General features: G+C 36.2%; 2 protein-coding genes across 2 annotated transcripts in view; one reads left to right on the top strand and one right to left on the bottom strand.

Annotated features, from left to right (window-relative positions):
• Nucleotides 1-113: 113 nt before the first annotated feature.
• Nucleotides 114-6,575, top strand: LOC121316114 (RNA-binding protein PNO1-like). The gene is made up of 7 exons (XM_041250891.1): nt 114-611; nt 1,311-1,460; nt 1,960-2,043; nt 2,256-2,316; nt 2,682-2,799; nt 3,132-3,202; nt 5,802-6,575. The coding sequence occupies exons 1-7, from the start codon at nt 402-404 to the stop codon at nt 5,867-5,869; spliced, it is 762 nt and encodes a 253-aa protein (XP_041106825.1). The 5' UTR covers nt 114-401; the 3' UTR covers nt 5,870-6,575.
• Nucleotides 6,576-11,675: 5,100 nt separating this feature from the next.
• The window catches only part of LOC121316113 (calcineurin subunit B type 1), a 38,562-nt gene continuing 32,858 nt past the window's right edge, over nt 11,676-17,379 (bottom strand). The window contains exons 4-6 of the mRNA XM_041250890.1: nt 14,026-14,085; nt 13,347-13,531; nt 11,676-12,773 (exon numbers count right to left, since the gene is read on the bottom strand). Of these exons, the coding sequence (XP_041106824.1) occupies nt 12,726-12,773; nt 13,347-13,531; nt 14,026-14,085 (293 nt within the window). The 3' untranslated portion in view covers nt 11,676-12,725. The remainder of the gene's footprint in view (nt 12,774-13,346; nt 13,532-14,025; nt 14,086-17,379) is intronic.

Genomic DNA, 17,379 nt, shown 5'->3' with positions numbered 1-17,379 from the left:
ATATATAATTATTTTTTTCATTTACTCATAACTTTATTTATGGAGGTCAGGCATTCTCCGTAGCCACATAATGATTTGGTCCCCGTGATCCCAGTCACTAACACAAACAGTAGTTGAACACCTGTGTTTGTTGAGTAAATTAAATTGTCTTTTACATACTTTATAGATGCATTATATCTCATTGTTTGTGTTCATATAAGGCAGAGAGTTGCCAGAATCACTGTTGTTTGGATTGGACTTTAATCGAAGGGTCTTTTTGGTGATGACGTATTTGTGAAAGTTGTCTGTTTGAGTTAGGAACTGATTGGCACGTTCATGTCCTTTTGTAACGTGGTGTCCAACCACATGGTTTAGAATTTGCAGCATAAAATACACGAGGTTTTAGTTTTAAAAACAATACAATGGAAGTGGACAAGTCTGTAAAGGAGGGAACTGAAGCGAGTCCAAGCATGGATAGCCAGAATGCAAACGAAGAATTTAAAAGTGTGAAATCTAAGAAATCCAGCAACAAGCGTAAGCGAAAACTGGAGGCTGGGCAGATGGAAACTGAGGATCACAACAATGCAGCCAAGAGACCCGAATTTCCACCAATTTCTGGTGACAAGCTTATGGTAAGTAGCTGGTTTTCATATCTGTATTTCTATTTCTGTGTAAACAAATGTAATGAACTACGAATAGCGTAAAGACCATGCCGAGCTAAAGGAAAACAAAATGGATGAGTACAAAACTATTACAGAATGTTGTAAAAGGTGTCTCATGCCAAAGGTCAATTTTTGTTTGTTTGTGTTTACATTTTATTATTTATTTGTTATCAATGAGATTACAAATATATATGTTAAATATTCAAAGTTCAACAAGATATTTTGAACAAATGAGTATTCTGTTACCAGAACTGTTGCTGAAGTACGCCCCAGTCACTCGCAGTACAGCAGGGTTGAATGTAGTTAAATAAGGAACGGGCATTTGTTAGTTATTCACATCAGGTAGCCAGGGCTGGTGGGCGATGTATTGATCTGTCATGCCGGTGAATGGATATATATATATATATATATATTATATATATATATAAATTCGGTTTTTTGCGTGTTAACTGTAAACTTTGCTGATGTGACAGAGTGGGCTACTGCACATTCCTTGTGGGAAACCTGAATTGTAATACCTCAGTCCTAATCTGTTTAAGATGATGTGGTGATTGAACTGTGCCCGGTTTACAATTCTGCGACAAGGGCAATAAATTGTAAATTGGTCTCTAAATATTTTGGTTTTGTTTGAATTACTGGCCTTCACCTCCACGATGTTTGTGTTTTTAGGGTGGTTCGGATGATATGCGTAAAATCGCAGTGCCCTCACATCGGTATACCCCTTTGAAAGAGAACTGGATGAAGATTTTTACTCCCATAGTTGAACACTTGCAGCTACAAATCAGATTTAACCTGAAAACAAGAAACGTTGAAATTAAAGTAGGTATTTTGTTTTATTTGATTACATTTTCACTTAAACCGGCCAAATAAAACCTTACTTTGTGGGGTGTGGGTTAATAGACAACGGTACATGTACCTAGTAACTATTTGCAACTTCAGTTGGTGTTAGTTGTGCAGTTAGAGATTTAACAATCTTGCATACTAAATACACTTGCTTGAGCAAGCTCTTAAGTTGCCAAAAGAAGGACACATTGGTCCTTATTAATGTACATTCTATCCTGTCTTGTTAAATAACCCTCCCTGCCACCAGGTATCTGTACAATTTGAAAAACTCCAAGTTTGGTATATTGCACGTCTTACAGCACAGAGCTGGTAATAATTTTATTATTAAAAAAAAAAAAAAAAAAAATACCCAGCAGCAGCTTGGTGTACTGTATTTTAAATTGCTGTCCTTGTCAATGCAGGTAAATGTGCAATGGGTAGTTGAGTTACAGCATCACTGTTTTTTAATTCTTTATTTTTCTCTTTCCTTGTCCAGACTTGTAAGGAAACACAAGACATAAGTTCACTAACTAAAGCTACAGACTTTGTAAAAGCATTTCTATTAGGATTTCAGGTTGAGGTGAGTGTGTAACAACTTTTTTTTTTTTCATGGCAACGAAGAAACTATTTTTATTGCAATTGTATTGATTCAACCTTACGAGAATTGTTTGCATTTTGTGTAAGCCATGCAATTTCTTTTCTAAATGCTTGAAAAACATGTATGAGTCAAACCCTAAAGTCTCACTTTTGCGAAGTAGAATTCACTTTAATATTACTTTGTTTATTGTGCAGGATGCTCTTGCTCTCATCAGATTGGATGACCTCTTTTTAGAAAGTTTTGATGTCACAGATGGTAAGTACAAGCTTGATTCAGCTTTTAGGTGAGCTTGCACATGCTACTTATATTCTTGCACAGATGTTTAATTCTGTGAAAGCATTTGACTAACTTGTGAATAGCAGGTGGGGTTTATTTGAAAATTGGTATAGCCTATAACTTGATCATGTTGCAGGTTATTACTGTAAACAGCACTGTACATGTTTGTGACTTGCATGTTCTTTGTTTAGAACAGTCATGTATTTGCAATGAAAACTGATATGGCCATTCTTTAGCATGTAATCAGTTTTCATTTGTTATAGAATACTGTTCTAAATGTGGTAGGTGTAGCTAATGTCAGAGACCTACTTTTTCATGTGGTGTTTATACCATTTGCTTTAAAGTTAAACCACTGAAAGGAGATCACCTTTCCAGAGCAATAGGAAGGATAGCGGGGAAAGGAGGAAAAACTAAATTTACAATTGAAAACGTGACAAGGACAAGAATAGTCCTTGCTGATGCGTAAGTAAAACATTTTTATCTGGTTGCACCATTTTTTTGTAACTAAATTTGATTCCAGTGGAATTGGATTGCTATAACATTTGCATATATTGAACTAAATAAACCATTGAACTACAGTGAATTTAAAATGTAAAAAACTAAAATAAAAATAAGATAATGTTTTGCAGGCTAGGTTTCCTGAATTGGGTTCAAAACATGACAACTGAAAATCCATTGTCACCAAGATTGAGGAGTGATTTTTTTTTTTTTTTTTTAAATTGTAATAGTGTTTAGAATGGAGGATACATTGGTGGTAATCTCAATGTTCACAACTCTTTTTCAATTCTCTTCAGAAAAGTACACATACTGGGATCTTTTCAGAACATTAAGATGGCACGGACAGCAATCTGTAATCTTATTTTAGGTAAGAGAAATTGTTTAGTAATCACACTTTATTGGTTGCGTCTGACTTACATATGACTTCCATTTTATCTTGATAGAGACTAAGTGAATACACCATGTACATTAAAGGGGTGTTAGCAACATGACACGTTGCTAGGTCATTGGAGTGAAACTTGGCTACATCACAGGAAGTACTATACTGACATAACGTCAGTCCCAGGACACTAACAAAGTGACATTTACTTTTCTAGTGCTGTCTTCTAATTGACTGCATATTCTAAACAGAAGTTTTAAATACAAGCAAAAAACAGATACATAACGGAAGAAAGGGGTTATTTCAAAGAGTCCAATGTCATTTCAATGCTTTTTTACATTACTCGGAGATGAAAAATCTCAGCTGATTGGCAGTTTTCTGCTTTTACTTGGTCCCCTGGGGCTATTAATGTGATCAATGCAGGTCCTGAGGGGAAAAAATGTTCCTGGCTTCTTGTTGTTTTTTTTTCTTCTCTCAAAGCTTTCTTTTTTTAAGCTATTCACACATTTGTGACGGTTAGTGAGGTTTGTATCTTTTAAAATTTGTTGTTTTACTTAAAACAGAAAAAAAATACATAAGGCATAATTTCATTGACTGTTTGTACATTATGTACCCCATTGGTGCTTGCAGATGACTTGTCTTGCGCAGTTGCTATTTCAGTGGTCCACAAACAAGTACTGTAAAGTTATGGTGCAGTTCTACAGTTCACAGTAGGCATGTATAGCTCACCTTCAAACAGTTAGCACAGTCTCTCTATTATAAATGCTTTCCTATTAGATATATTGACAGTACACTTGCATCTTATACAACACCTTAGTCTGCATTTTTGTATTGGTCTGCATGCGTACCAGTTATGTGAACCCTTGATTATGGATCAAGAGGATACAAGGTGTTTAAAACCCATATTCTCTGCAGAAAACAGACATAAATACTCATCGCAGTATCTACAGACTGTCGTCTGCTTTTCTTTGTGACCTGATGTTGTTGGAGACAAAGATGATGAGCCAGCGAATTATAAAATACACCCATGTTTAAACAAGCATCTTTTGAAAAACAGGAAGTTGCCAGAAATTTGATTTCCATAGAAGATAGTGAAAAACCAAGAGGTCATTTTAAACCTTTTTATTAACAGAACGTTAAAAAAAAAAAAAATTAAGTTGTGGCACGGTAAACAAACTTGCAAACGTTTGTTTTTATTTTTATTAAACTTGAAACGTAAGCAATTTGTGTTTGTTTTTATTAGCAGTAGATTTTCTTACATTATTTTCCATGGTAACATAAAATGAAGCAGAAAATGTCAACTTTGTGCTTAAAATAAACATATACACTATTAAATACGTACCACTGCAAATAGGCCTAAACCAGTGGATGATTACCTCAAGTTCAAGAGCTCTTGCCTTGTGTGTCCTGGTGGGGGAGGAGGAATTGGGTGCCACAAAAATAGAAGTTAACAGGAAAATGTACATAGGTCTTTTTTGACCGTTAACAATTTAAAGGGAGTGAACATTAAAATGACATGCTGTACAATGTTTATTTCAGCCCTTTTACACAGATAAGAAAAAACAGATTTCCCTTGCAACTAAATATATATTTTACCTCAGTCTTTATTTGACTGGATACTTGCATCAAGTTTCACAGAAACTATTTTACCATCCAGAAATACTTTTTGATTGGCAGGTGTGGTTTTGTTCGCTGTCAAGTGTTGACATCTCGGTTTGTGAAACCAGCAGATAGTTAACTTCTCTGGTATACAGTCTAATTTCAGGTGTAATCTGAATCCCCCACCCCCCACTTTTGTCACAGATTACTGATCTAGTGTTTGTAATAACTGAGTGGTCTCTGTTTCACCCATATTATTAGCATTGTTCTAAATCCCCCTATTACCTACCTTGGAGTTAGTCTGGAGTATTGTAAGTGCCAGGACTGAAGAGTATTCCACAAGCCATTTAAATCACTTTGCAGATCAACACAGAGTTAGCAGGGTTGAAAGGTTCCATTGTCGCATGATTTGAACACTCTCCAGACAAGCTCAAAGCAACAAACCCTAATAAAGGCAGGATAGGAGAGAAAAGATCACTCTGCATTAGAGCAACAGAACCACTCAGAATAATTGCAAACACCATGAGATAGTAAGGGAAATGAAAAGCAAATAACATGGCATTTGAAGCTCCTTACTCTTTATGTCTAGTGATTTTAAGGGCTAAGTTAAATCACTTAAAAGCAACAGCTATCGCCAATTAAATTAATCAAAATAAAGGCATTTGAATCACTGCTGATAGCTCATACATTGAGATGGCATGTAATGTACTAGGGGCTAAATATTATGTACCAATACTTCTATTTGTTGTTAGTAACTCTTAGTTGCAAGTGCATTCAGGTTAGACCTTGCAAAAATGTATAATTCACTGTTTAACAAACTTTTACACAATGTGTGTGTGTCTATAGAATAAATTCTATTCCCTAGTCTGTTTCCTTGCCCATGACTGTTAGAAAAAAGTTTTTGTTGTATGTATTACATTAATAAAAAAAAAAAAAAACCCTCATCATGGGTTACTATAATCGTTAATTTATACTTCTTCCCCAATAGGAAGCCCTCCATCTAAAGTTTATGGCAACATTCGAGCAGTGGCAAGCAGAGCAGCTGAACGATTCTGAAATCTCAGGACTGTCACCTTAAACTCATCCTTGTTGTCACTGGGACTGAATGAACTTCAGCATTGACTCTGTGGGACCAGACGACGTTCGTACTTTGCACAGTGTTTCTGTATTAGCCTGAAACAAAGTGGTAAAATGGACAATACTTTCAAAAGTATAATAACATTTCCCCATAATTGTTACTGACAACTTAACTCAGGAGTGATGGATATGTTGCAAAGTAGTTTAAATATTGAGTGATCGATGGATAATTCTATCAACTGAATTAAAAATGCTCCATTCTGAACAATGGATGGTTCTGTTTTGTTCTCCTGATTTTCTCTAAACACTTTATTTAAAAGTGAAAATCAGCCCAACCCATGTGTTTGTGTGGGTAGAAATCCTCTGTGCCACATTTACAAATTAGTGAACAAGATAGCAGAACTTCAATAGATTTCAATAGATTATAACATTTTGTGAATTAAGTGTATTTAAATGTGTAGGTGAATCTGAACAGGGAAAAATGTATGACTTACAACAGACCGCCTTTTTTAAATCTATACTGTAGTTTACAAGATCTTTAGCTTCCAAAATCTGAAAGGATTCAGTAGAAGTATAAAGATTCTTTGGTAGATGTTGGAAGAACTTTCTATACATTGGATAAGAAACTGGTTTTACTCAATCCACAACAATTTACAAAATATACAGTAAAGAATATTATTTCATGTATTTTGTCTTGAGTTAATGCCTTTTGTGATTGATATTACTGACATACAAACTGATTTCCATTATATGAGAGTAGATGTTAAACTTCATGCTGATTTGAACTCTGCTTTTGCCAAGATAAGCACCAACTAAGATGTAGCTTTGCATTAAACTAATGTGATCCATCTGCATCTCCATCCATTTGCGTTGTTTTCCATCTGATGATGTAGATATCCTTCTATCTGGTGCTGATTGCTGAAGTGTAATGCTGGCTCCAGGGATCAGCTCATTTTGCCTCCCCAGCGCATCAGCACACACAACGGCTGCGATGCTGGCTCCGGGGATCAACCCAGTGCATCAGCATGACAACTGTCTGGATTGAGCAAAGTAGGGTACATCTCTGGGATCTGCAAGTGGGCACCTTCCATCCTCTGTGTTTCGTTGACTAGCCCAAAACTTAACTGCCCAAGAGATGCCACTGCATAAGTATCAGTGTTGCATTCCTGGGTTTCAGCAGGAATACCAGCTTTGTTTACTAGACATTAGTTTAATGAGCACAACTATTGATAATCTGAATTGCATAATTTCATTGTTTTAACCAATTTCTTTGTTTTAACCTATTTTAAATAGACAGACATTAAAACAAAAAAAACCTAGAAATTAGTTTTTGTAAGTATGAAGAAGATGGCAATCTATTTTTGTCTGAAGGTTAAAAACAATGAGGCAGTGAAATTGTTCATTTCTACTGGCCACTAACTTTGAGAGACACAACGTGAGTGGTCTGTATCATTACTAGTGTCAGGGTAAAACAATGTGGCAGTTAATGTTTACTGGACACCACCTGTAAAGGGACTTTGAGAGAATCATAGAATACAACTGTATAAGACCCTATGGCAAAGCATGTGGTCTATATTATTGATATGGCCTGAAGCTAAAATAATGTGGCAGTGAAAAGGGTTACTTACAACACTGGCAAATGGACCTGAAGCAAATAACCTCACCCCACATTTATACAACCCTGCAAATAACGAAATCATGTCAAAACTTTGTTAAACTTGAGGTACTGATCAAACTTGACCAAAAGCATCACAGAATACAGCTGTGCACTAAGTAGAAAGGCCACATTTTGAAATGGGTCTTTATAATTCAGAATTCAAGAAGTTGCATAACCTCATATGCCAAGTCAAAGCATATTGTTATACTATCAGAAATGTGTATTCAACACTGAAAATGTGACGTGGAATGGTTTGAGATATTAAAAGTAGTAGGGGTGGTGGCAGATTTGCAAACTCAAACTCTCCTCATAGAGCATTTTTAATCAGGGTGTTTATTAACCTGTAGTTCAGTTAGACCACCACCTACTGATAATATGAACTACATACTTTGTATTCTTGCTAGTTTAACTAGATTCTGACAGTTTTTCTAATTTTAAAAGATAGCATTACAACGGAATCTGGCCTACATTTAACAGGATGAGATTTAAAACAGCTGTCAACTCAGTAGAAATAGCCTACCCATAACTAGGGGTCTACTTAAATCGCAGTAAACGTACGTATTTTTCATGGGTAGGTTGTGGAATAAAATTAGGATTTCGCTGACCAGTTTAAATAAACCTAAGTAGACAGTATTTCAGAACACTATAAAGCCTAAAAATAGTGGTACTTCCTTACTAAAACAGAGTGCAGTCATTTGTTAAAGGCAAGCATGTAGCATCCCCCTGCAGTTGACTTGCCCATACTTTGAGACTGCACGTTCTGCATCCAGTTAATTAGTTGGAAGTGTAAGCCAAAGCTTTGCCAAGTTAGTTATACAGATGTCGAATTTGATTAGAAACAGCCACAAAACTCTGTTAGCGAAGGGCATCTGGCATACTTTAATAAAGGCAATGTATGCAGCACATTCGTTGTCGTGTTACTTGTCCATTCCAATAATTAATTTTATTAGTACAGTCAAAACAAAGAAAACGTGGCTATTCAGGTCTAAAATTCCAACTCAGAAAGTAAGCAGCAGGTTGAAGCGAGGTGGCTGTGCTAAATCGTTTTAATACTGATTTATCTTGCAGACAAGAATACTTTTTGTCTGGACTGACTTTCCAATTTGGTTACTGAAAGCTGTTTATTTTATGTTCTGTTCAGCAGCCTCTAGTAGCCTTTTGTTGTGATCAATCGTATTTTCTCAGGACACATTAATATATGCAAAACAATTACCTCAATCTGCATGTACAGTTTATTTGGAAAATATCTTGAAACATTAGCCGAAATATACTTTGCTTTTTGTCGTCCATTTCTACTATTTTACCTCCAATGCTGAAAACTAGAAATGAAAACAGTACAGGTCACAGAAAAGCAGTAAAGATGCATAGATTGGCTGATTAAAACTTTGTTCTCACTTATAGTAAACAACATTAACCGCTTTTTGTAAATATTATTTGTGGACGTTTTCGGTTAGTTTTTTTCGTAAGTGCAATGCACATAGGGCTGCGAAGGAATAATAAGGGCTATCTACAGAAGGAAGATACGTAGTTTGCGTCTCTTGCATTGTGCAGTAGTTCATTTAAACAAGGTTTCTCTCCGTACTTGTCCATATGCACTGGCCCCTAAAAGAAGTGAATTTCGTGGTGAACCCTCAATTTCACGATTTCCGTGAAATCGTGTTTTAGGTAGACCGCTACCCATAACCTATTCCAGATGAAACAACGTGGCCCCAAATCAAGAAAAAAATCCTTGTTGCACTTGTCAGTCTAGAACAAGACATACCTTTTACAAATCGTGACGTGATCTTGAGCATTTTGACAAAATACAGAGGTAAATCAAACAATTATAAAAAGAACTGACCTGGTGGATTAATTGTAAAAATAGCATTTCATCCATTTCAATGAAAAGGAGTGTAGCATGGAATATGAACTAACTGTACATGTACAAAGCATTTCAAAAACAAGAGCACAACTTCCAAGTTTCAAATATTTTATTATTATTTTTTTTTTTTAAGTCTTGTTATACAGTATGAAGGTTTCAATAGTTCCCACAGCATATGATGCAGCATGCACACAAAAACTAAACATTCAACTTTACCCATTTTCCCCACAAACTAAATAAAGAATTCCCCAAGAGTAAAGCACTAAAGTCTAGAACGGCAGCCTAAATAATGCACTTGTAACACAGAGGAGAGCATGAACTAAATTTATAACCAATACTTATGTACAAAAAAAAAAAAATCTCACTATTTCACCTTGAAGCAGAGCACATGGCAGTTTACACTGGAACAGACAGATAGTTGCTGGAATTCGAGCAACGCACTGATCCAGAAAAGAAGAGTTACAAGTAGTGGAGTTTCTTTTATTCTGTTAACATTTACCAAAAGTTTGGCAACATTATTTTAAAATTAACATTACAATTTATGTAAACAAGAGGAACATTTCAAAATTGATCTACATGCAAAAAAACTCCATGTCATGCAAGGACACGAAGAAACTGGATATCTCTCTCACAGACCGAGCCCATGGAAGTGCAGCACTCGAAGGATCAGCTTTAACAGGGAGGCGCTTGTGTTCTAAAGTCGTAAGCCGAACCTGCGCTTTGAGCAATTCGTCAAACTTAAATACAGTGTGAAGATGCCAAATTGCACACAAGGATATTCCTGTAAATATTTTTGAAAGCATTTTAATTTTTTCTAAAATAATTTTCAGCTAATTGTACCCTCTCAAAAAAGGGAAGAGATGATGGAAAATGGGGATTATAGCTCACTATTTATAATGCACACCCTCAACAATGCATGTCATTACACTTCTAATACAAGGATACAAGTTAAGGTTAATTAAGATTAATAATAAAAAGAAAAAAAAACTCCAAAAAAGGGCACTGAAAGTAACTAGGAGGTACACATTTAGCTAAAAGTTTTCCAAAAAAAAAAAAAAAACCTACACATTTATCCCTCATTACCTATTACCTAATATACATATATTGGTAAAAATTACCAGGTTTTATTTGTTTTTTACTCTGCCTGCAGTAAGTTTTGTATATGTAACACACTATATAAAGCAAGGTGCACTTCTCGCTTATTTTCACATACTTTATAAACTACTGTTTTTTTATATGCATTGTACTTTAGTTTTATTGAATTTTTAGCACTTACAAAAGATCTAAAACCAGAATAAAGCATAATAATAATAATAATAATAATAATAATAATAATAATAATAATAATAAATTACCTTAGCTGCTTGTTGTTTAAAAGGTAATAAATACAAAATTACATTAAAAAGCTGAACTTACTAATAGAAATTTCATTAAATCTAATAAATCATATTTACTTTAGGGGAAAGTTTGATGGATGCTTTTATAAAAGGTACTGTGCCAAGACAGAAAAAACCTGCCATACAAGTGGTAATTATGCAACGACGTGTCAACTCCTTGACATCTATTTTAACTTATATTAGAAGCAGAACAAGGAATCTATATGTAAATAGACCCTGACCATATAAACACATGTAAATAAAACATAATCCCCTTGTTACAAAATTTCTAAGATATTTTATTTGTTTATTAGATTGAAAGCTAAAAGTGTTTAAATCAAATCAGTCCATATATAGACTAAACAGAATACTACTATATGAAATAATTAAATTTGACTAATCATGCATTATGATTTATGTCTACCAGTTCCAAAAATTAAAACATGTATATTTATTAGGGCTGTCAAGCAATTAAAAAAAAAAAAAAATAATCTTGATTAATCTTGAGCTTAAAAAAATGAATCTTAAATGATCTTGGTTTTAAACTGCACATTTAATTGATACAATTACGGCATCCATCTCAATTAAGTGTGTTTTATTACTGATCATATTATCATCAATCATCATCCAAAACCAGCCCAGCATAAAAACCCAGTTTTCCTATTTCTGGGTTCTCTTCAGTTTTACATTTATTTATAATCCAGCATTATTGATAAATTGTTTAAACCAACTGCTAAATCATAATGGTGTCAGTTTTTACTCGCCTTACTGCATTTACAATTACCAGTTTCCTTTAGTCATAAACTGATGTTTTTCATTGCTGTTTAAATAATAATTCTGTGTTTTACTAATAACTTGAAATTGCCTAAATAAAACAAAACTAAACTGAGTAACTGTTATATCCTCCATAACTGTAAATAATAGTTTAAAAATAAATGTGGATATTGAAATAAAACAAAAGGAAGCTATCCAACAGCATTGGTTATACTTATAGTATCATACTTAGCTTGATTCATGGGTTTGCAGCGATCCTGAATGTCTAAGGAGTATTCTGTCAAAACTGACAAGTTTCATTTGTTGTTGTACTGCTGATATCTGCAGCACAAAAAACTACTAGCATGTGTACTTTGAGAAGTAAAAGCATGTTTAGCACTCAGTACAGCAGACTAGATGCCTTCTGTGATACTGGAACTCACTTTGACAGTAGATACAAGTAACCCTCTTATTATCCAATGAACCGTTAGAAAGGTTTAAAAAAAAAAAAAAAGTCCCATTCACAAGTCCTTCAGTTTGAGTGCTTTGCTACATAATGCGGTTCTGCGACTAATTTTATATTCAAACGACGACTTGCACTCATTCAATCCTTGCATGCACTAAAATGGTGCAGCAGAAAATGAATTACGGTATGCTAAGAGGGACAAGACAAGAGTGTGATTAATGTGTGTTAAAAAATTACTCTCCCAAAAAAGTTAACTGTGATTAATTGACAGCCCTAATATTTATATATTCATCTAGTTTGTTTATGTTCTGCTTGGCACGTCATACTCTACCTTTGTGTTGCTTAAATTAAGTTATAATTAATCTAACTACCCCCTCCCCACCCCACATTTAGAAAGCTAAGATATACTTCCTTGTTAAAAAAGACGAGACCAAAATAAATAAAATAAAAAAATACAAGCCAGCCCCCTTCCCTTTCTCCACCACACTGAGATGCTCTTTCCACAGTAAGCTGTCCTTCAGACTTTAAAGTGCTACACCAAGTTATTGACAGAATTAAAAGTTCAATAACACTTAGCTGGCTTCACGAGGCTCGTGTTGGAAAAAGTGGCTTCACAGAGAAAATACTTCCATTTAAAATACACAGAGAGCATTGCTGGACATCTTGAGCAGATCTTCAGAGATGGAGAAGAAAGTAGAAGTGTTGTGTGGAGCTCAGATAGGTCACACATCCACCACCATCTTTTTGTGTATGTCTAAGCCACCTACAACCTGCAAGCACAACACACATTGTGTTAATTTGCATGGATGGAGATGGAACTACACTAAAATGTCCAGTATGTACTGCATGCCATAGACATGAACACAACGATTTCTATTAAATAAGTTATTTTAAAAAAGGATTAAGTTATGTATAACACTACCAGAACAGAAAAATGAACAGTATGCAAGGTTAAGAAAGTGTGGGTGCTGCAAACTCTGCCACATTTACCAAGCACAATCATTCACTTTAAGGGGTGTATACCTTTGTCTAGTAACCTTCAATATTGTTTGGGCTGTCAGTCAATAATTTAGGCATCAGCCTTTCCAGATTAAACTCCAAAATAACATTACTTAAAAACAACCAGATTATATTCACTAGTTATAAAAGGTCTAGTTTTGCAACAGGTTTAACCGTATACTGTGGTAAAATAATAAAACATTTCCGGTGTTACTCCAAACCATTGTAAAATGTAAGAATGCCAAAGCATTGATTACTCTCACAGTTGCAACTACTGGACTAATGTATGACAACTAAACCAGGTGTTATGTAAATATTAACTAATTTTATATAAGAGCACTTACTGCACAAAATTCTTCAAAGGATATTCTTCCATCTCCATCTTTGTCTGCGTTAATAATGGTTTTATCAACTATTTGTTGAAGCTGAGTGTCCTTGAGATTGTTTCCCACCATCATCTTTAGCACTTGGAAGAGTTCCCCATTGGAGATGTATCCGTCTTTGTCCATGTCGTAGATACGGAAGGCAACTGCATTCAGAAAGAAGGGAAAAAAAAGACAACCAATCAAAAATCAAAACAGTAAAGCATTTCCAATTGCCCGCATGCCTAATAATAAACTTAGCACACTAAAGAGATATTAATTATTATAAAACTAATAGGATCATGATATCTTTCACTGCAATTTTCACTTGTGGCATAACTGACAATGTCTGCTACATTTAGAAATTAATAAACAGAAACATCAAGTACACGTCAAGTTTCTTTTGATTCATTTTGACTTCTGTTTGTTTTTAACAAAAGTGAAATCCTAAAGCTGCATCAAGTGACGTTTTGGAAACACAAGGCTTTGACATTAACAAAACCCTGTATATAACTGGCAGTCGAAGGTCAATCAGGGACCCCAGTATTAAAAAAAAAAAAGAGACAGAATTAGCAAGAATTGTATTGCATCACTTTCAAAGTCAAGTATTAGGAACAAAACATCACTCTGGATTAACAAAGTAAAAACAAAATGTACTTACACCGCAGCTTCTGTTCCTTGTCACCCTTGACGCTAAACTGTGAGACACCTTCAATAAATTCTGAAAATTATAAAAAAAAGGTTTAGTTTTTTTTAAACAAAATGTACAGAAATATAGGTGTGGTGTTCAGAGTATACAGGATATTGAAAGCTGCAAATTAAAGTTGCACCTCCAGCACCCTGTATTTTGGATTTAGCTGCTTGACATTTGGTTCCTTCACCTGTCAAATTTTACAGCTCTGCAGGCAGTGTTTATTTCCTCAAGATCATCCACACTTAAGACTGACTTTAGAAGAGAAAGGTCAGACCTTATTAGGAGGCAAGTCAAGTCAAAGCCCCCTTTTATATAGACCCTGGTTTGAACAATCCCCCCACCCCCCACCCCCCAAACCTTAGCTTGAATTAAATTTTTCACCATTCATTTCAAGTTTTTAATAACCAATGCGCAAATAATGCCTGAAGGGAGAGATCATGGCTCACATGAAAACTGCCTAGGAGGAGTTGCTCTGTGCAATGTATTTTCTATTGTTTTGGCCTGTAATGTAAAGAATAAATAATAATTATTAACTCCACACTGAGTGAACTCCCAGTCTCCATGTTGCTTGGGTCAGAAGAAAAAACAATCTTTCCCAGAGATCCTTGATATATCCTTTTTTGCCACCAGTTATTGTCCCTCCTCTATAAAGCCCCCCCCCCCCCCCCCCGTTCCTAGAATACTGATGTCCAAATTTCCAAACCAAACTCAGAGGGACACCAAAAAGAAAAGTGAAGAGGGGGAAGGAGGGTGGGATATAGTTGTGTGGAGTTCATCATTCCATGAAAAAAACCATATTATAGGTAATCTTCGTCTTCTTACCTCGTATGATGAACTCCATAGGAAATGACAAAGGGTGCTAGGTTAGATATTAGTGCCCGAAGCCACAGATAGAACAAAGTGAGCAAAAGTTGGCTGAGAAGACAAACTGAAGTTATGTTTTATGAAGGTCTCGGAGGCCCACGTAGTTGCATTCCAAATGTCTTCAATTGGGACAGATTTTAAAATTGTGCCCATGTAGTAGCTATCTCGCCAAGTGGGCTTTTACAGGTCCTGGAGTCGGTTTCTTTTCCAGGCTATATCATAACTGTAATCCACCTAGAGATTGTCTGTTTAGCAGACAGGTTTGCGTTGAGCTTGCGAGTTAAAAGCTACAAAAAGATGATGGTCTTTTTTTATTTATTTTTTTAAAAAAAAATTTATAGTCCTATCAACATACAAATTTAGTGCTCTTCGGATATCAATTAAGTGCTGTGTGGCCTCTGATTTTGATTTGTGTGGTTTTTGGGGGGGGGGAATAAAAAAAAAAAAAAAAAAAAAAAAAAAAAAAAAAATCAGGAAATGTTATGATTTGATCTAGAGAGAACCGTGTTATCACGTTTGATAGAAATTGCAGATTAGGTCTGCAGACAATCATGTCGCTGAAAATCTGGAAATAGGGAAGCATCAATCAACAGTGTAAGCTCACCTATCCCTCTTGCGGATGTTACTGCTACCAAAAATGCGGTCTTCCATGTCAGAAATTTCTGGTTGCCATGGGTTCAAAACAGTGTCCCATGAGTCTATTCAGTACTAGACTGAGGTTCAAACATATCTTTCCCCAAAGATGTTTCTCTGGGGTACTTAAGTGGTTAACCCCCCTGAGAAATCTGGACACCGCAGGGCAAAAAACTACTGGGTGATCTTCCCACACCAGTAAACACTAGATATTGCAGTAATATGCACCTTAATGGAGGATCGTGAAAGACCCTTGTGGAACAGGTGGCCCAGGTAAGATAAAAATGTTGATAGATTTATATCTGTGTGGTACAAAGATTTTGAGATGCACCAAAAGAACAAATTCCTTCCATTTCCCTGTATAGGCTTGAAACTTTTATGTTTTTTTTTAACCAAGTATTGACTACTTGTTCAGATAGCCCCTGATCTAGTAATTGTTGCCGTTCAATCTCTAAGCAGTTAGTCGTAACCATGCAGGGTTGTTGTGAAGCATCTTTCTGTTCTGAGACAGCATGTCGCGTGTCAATGGTAAGTGCACTAGCCCAGCTTCTGCTAGCTCTAACATTTCTGGTGAACCAGAACCTCTTCGCCCAGTAAGGGGCTACTATAATGAGACTGGCCCTGTCTCTTTACTTTTCTGAGCACAGCTGGGATTAAATGGCAGGAGAGGATATGCGTACGTTAAGCCGGTCGACCATGGGATGGACAGTCCATCTACTGCCATGGCTGCTGCTTGTTGGAACCAGGAGCAGAACAGTGGCAACTAGGTATTCTCTGTTGTGGCAAACAGGTATACCTGTGGTTTCCCTAGTTTGTGGAATATCCAGCGTAAAACCTGTGGCTGGATTTGCCATTTCGCGAGGCAACCCCTCTCTGTTCAGATGGTCTGCAAGGCTGTTGTCGGGTCCGGGCAGGTAAGCTACCTTGTGTCCTGCACCAATTCCAGTTTGTGTTGAATTCGGCTTCCAGGAAAACTATAGACTGTGCTGGGAAGAGCATGGATTTTCCCTGTTTACCAACAGGCCCAGGTCTTGAAAAAGTTGAAGAACTGTGTCTCTGGTTGATATGAGCCCCATCCGAGGAAAGGGTGTTAGAACACAATCTTCGATGCAAGGGTAAACATGGATTCCCCTGCTTCGTAGATGCGATGCTACTTCTACCATCACCTTGGTGAACACTCTGGGGTCTGTGGAGATCTCGAAGGGAACCGCCTTGAATTGGTAACTGCTGTCCTTAATGGAAAACTGAAGGTATTTTCTGGAATCCCTTTGTATGGGAAGTAAAACCGGCATCCTTGAGGGCTAGAAACCATGCAATCTCCGGTTTGAACTGCCTTGATAAATGTCGAAAGATGCCACTTTGAACTTCTGTCAGAATCAAACGACTAAGGTCCAAAATTGCTCTGAACTTCACCTGTAGAAAGACCCCTTGTGGACGTGTCCAAATGATGCCTGTTGCTGGTGGTTAAGACTGGAATGGTACCTTGTATCAGTGTTATAAGAGCCCCAGGGGTTTGATGTTACTTTCAGTTTTTTTTTTTTTTTTTTTTTTTTTTTTTTTTTAAATGCAAAACTCTTCCTCCTACTGGCAGAAGTGAGGGGGTGGAACTATGCCTGTTGGTGACCAGAGAATGTAAGGAAGAAGTAGAGGATCTGCCTCTAGTAAAGCCACGTGTTGACTGGAGAAAGTCTGGAAGATGTAGAGGATCTGCCTCTACCTCTGGCAATGCCACAGAAAGATCCATATGGCCTGCAGCCTTGGCCCCTTTGGAACCTGCTCTGTCCTACTGAGTTGGCTGTGGTCTGAAAGGACTTTCTATTAAAA

This window comes from Polyodon spathula, chromosome 5 (genome assembly GCF_017654505.1).
Source record: "Polyodon spathula isolate WHYD16114869_AA chromosome 5, ASM1765450v1, whole genome shotgun sequence".
Classification (NCBI taxonomy): Eukaryota; Metazoa; Chordata; class Actinopteri; order Acipenseriformes; family Polyodontidae; genus Polyodon; species Polyodon spathula.
The sequence above is the reverse complement of the archived record's forward strand: the minus strand, read 5'-3'. Positions and strand labels throughout refer to the sequence as shown.

What these genes read in the sequence shown, in the direction of transcription:
- LOC121316114 (XM_041250891.1), top strand. Translation starts at nt 402, where the DNA reads ATGGAAGTGGACAAGTCTGTAAAGGAGGGAACTGAAGCGAGTCCAAGC. An exon ending in TTTCTGGTGACAAGCTTATG is followed by an intron (nt 612 to 1,310) that starts GTAAGTAGCTGG and finishes TTGTGTTTTTAG; the next exon opens with GGTGGTTCGGATGATATGCG. An exon ending in AAGTTTTGATGTCACAGATG is followed by an intron (nt 2,317 to 2,681) that starts GTAAGTACAAGC and finishes TTTGCTTTAAAG; the next exon opens with TTAAACCACTGAAAGGAGAT.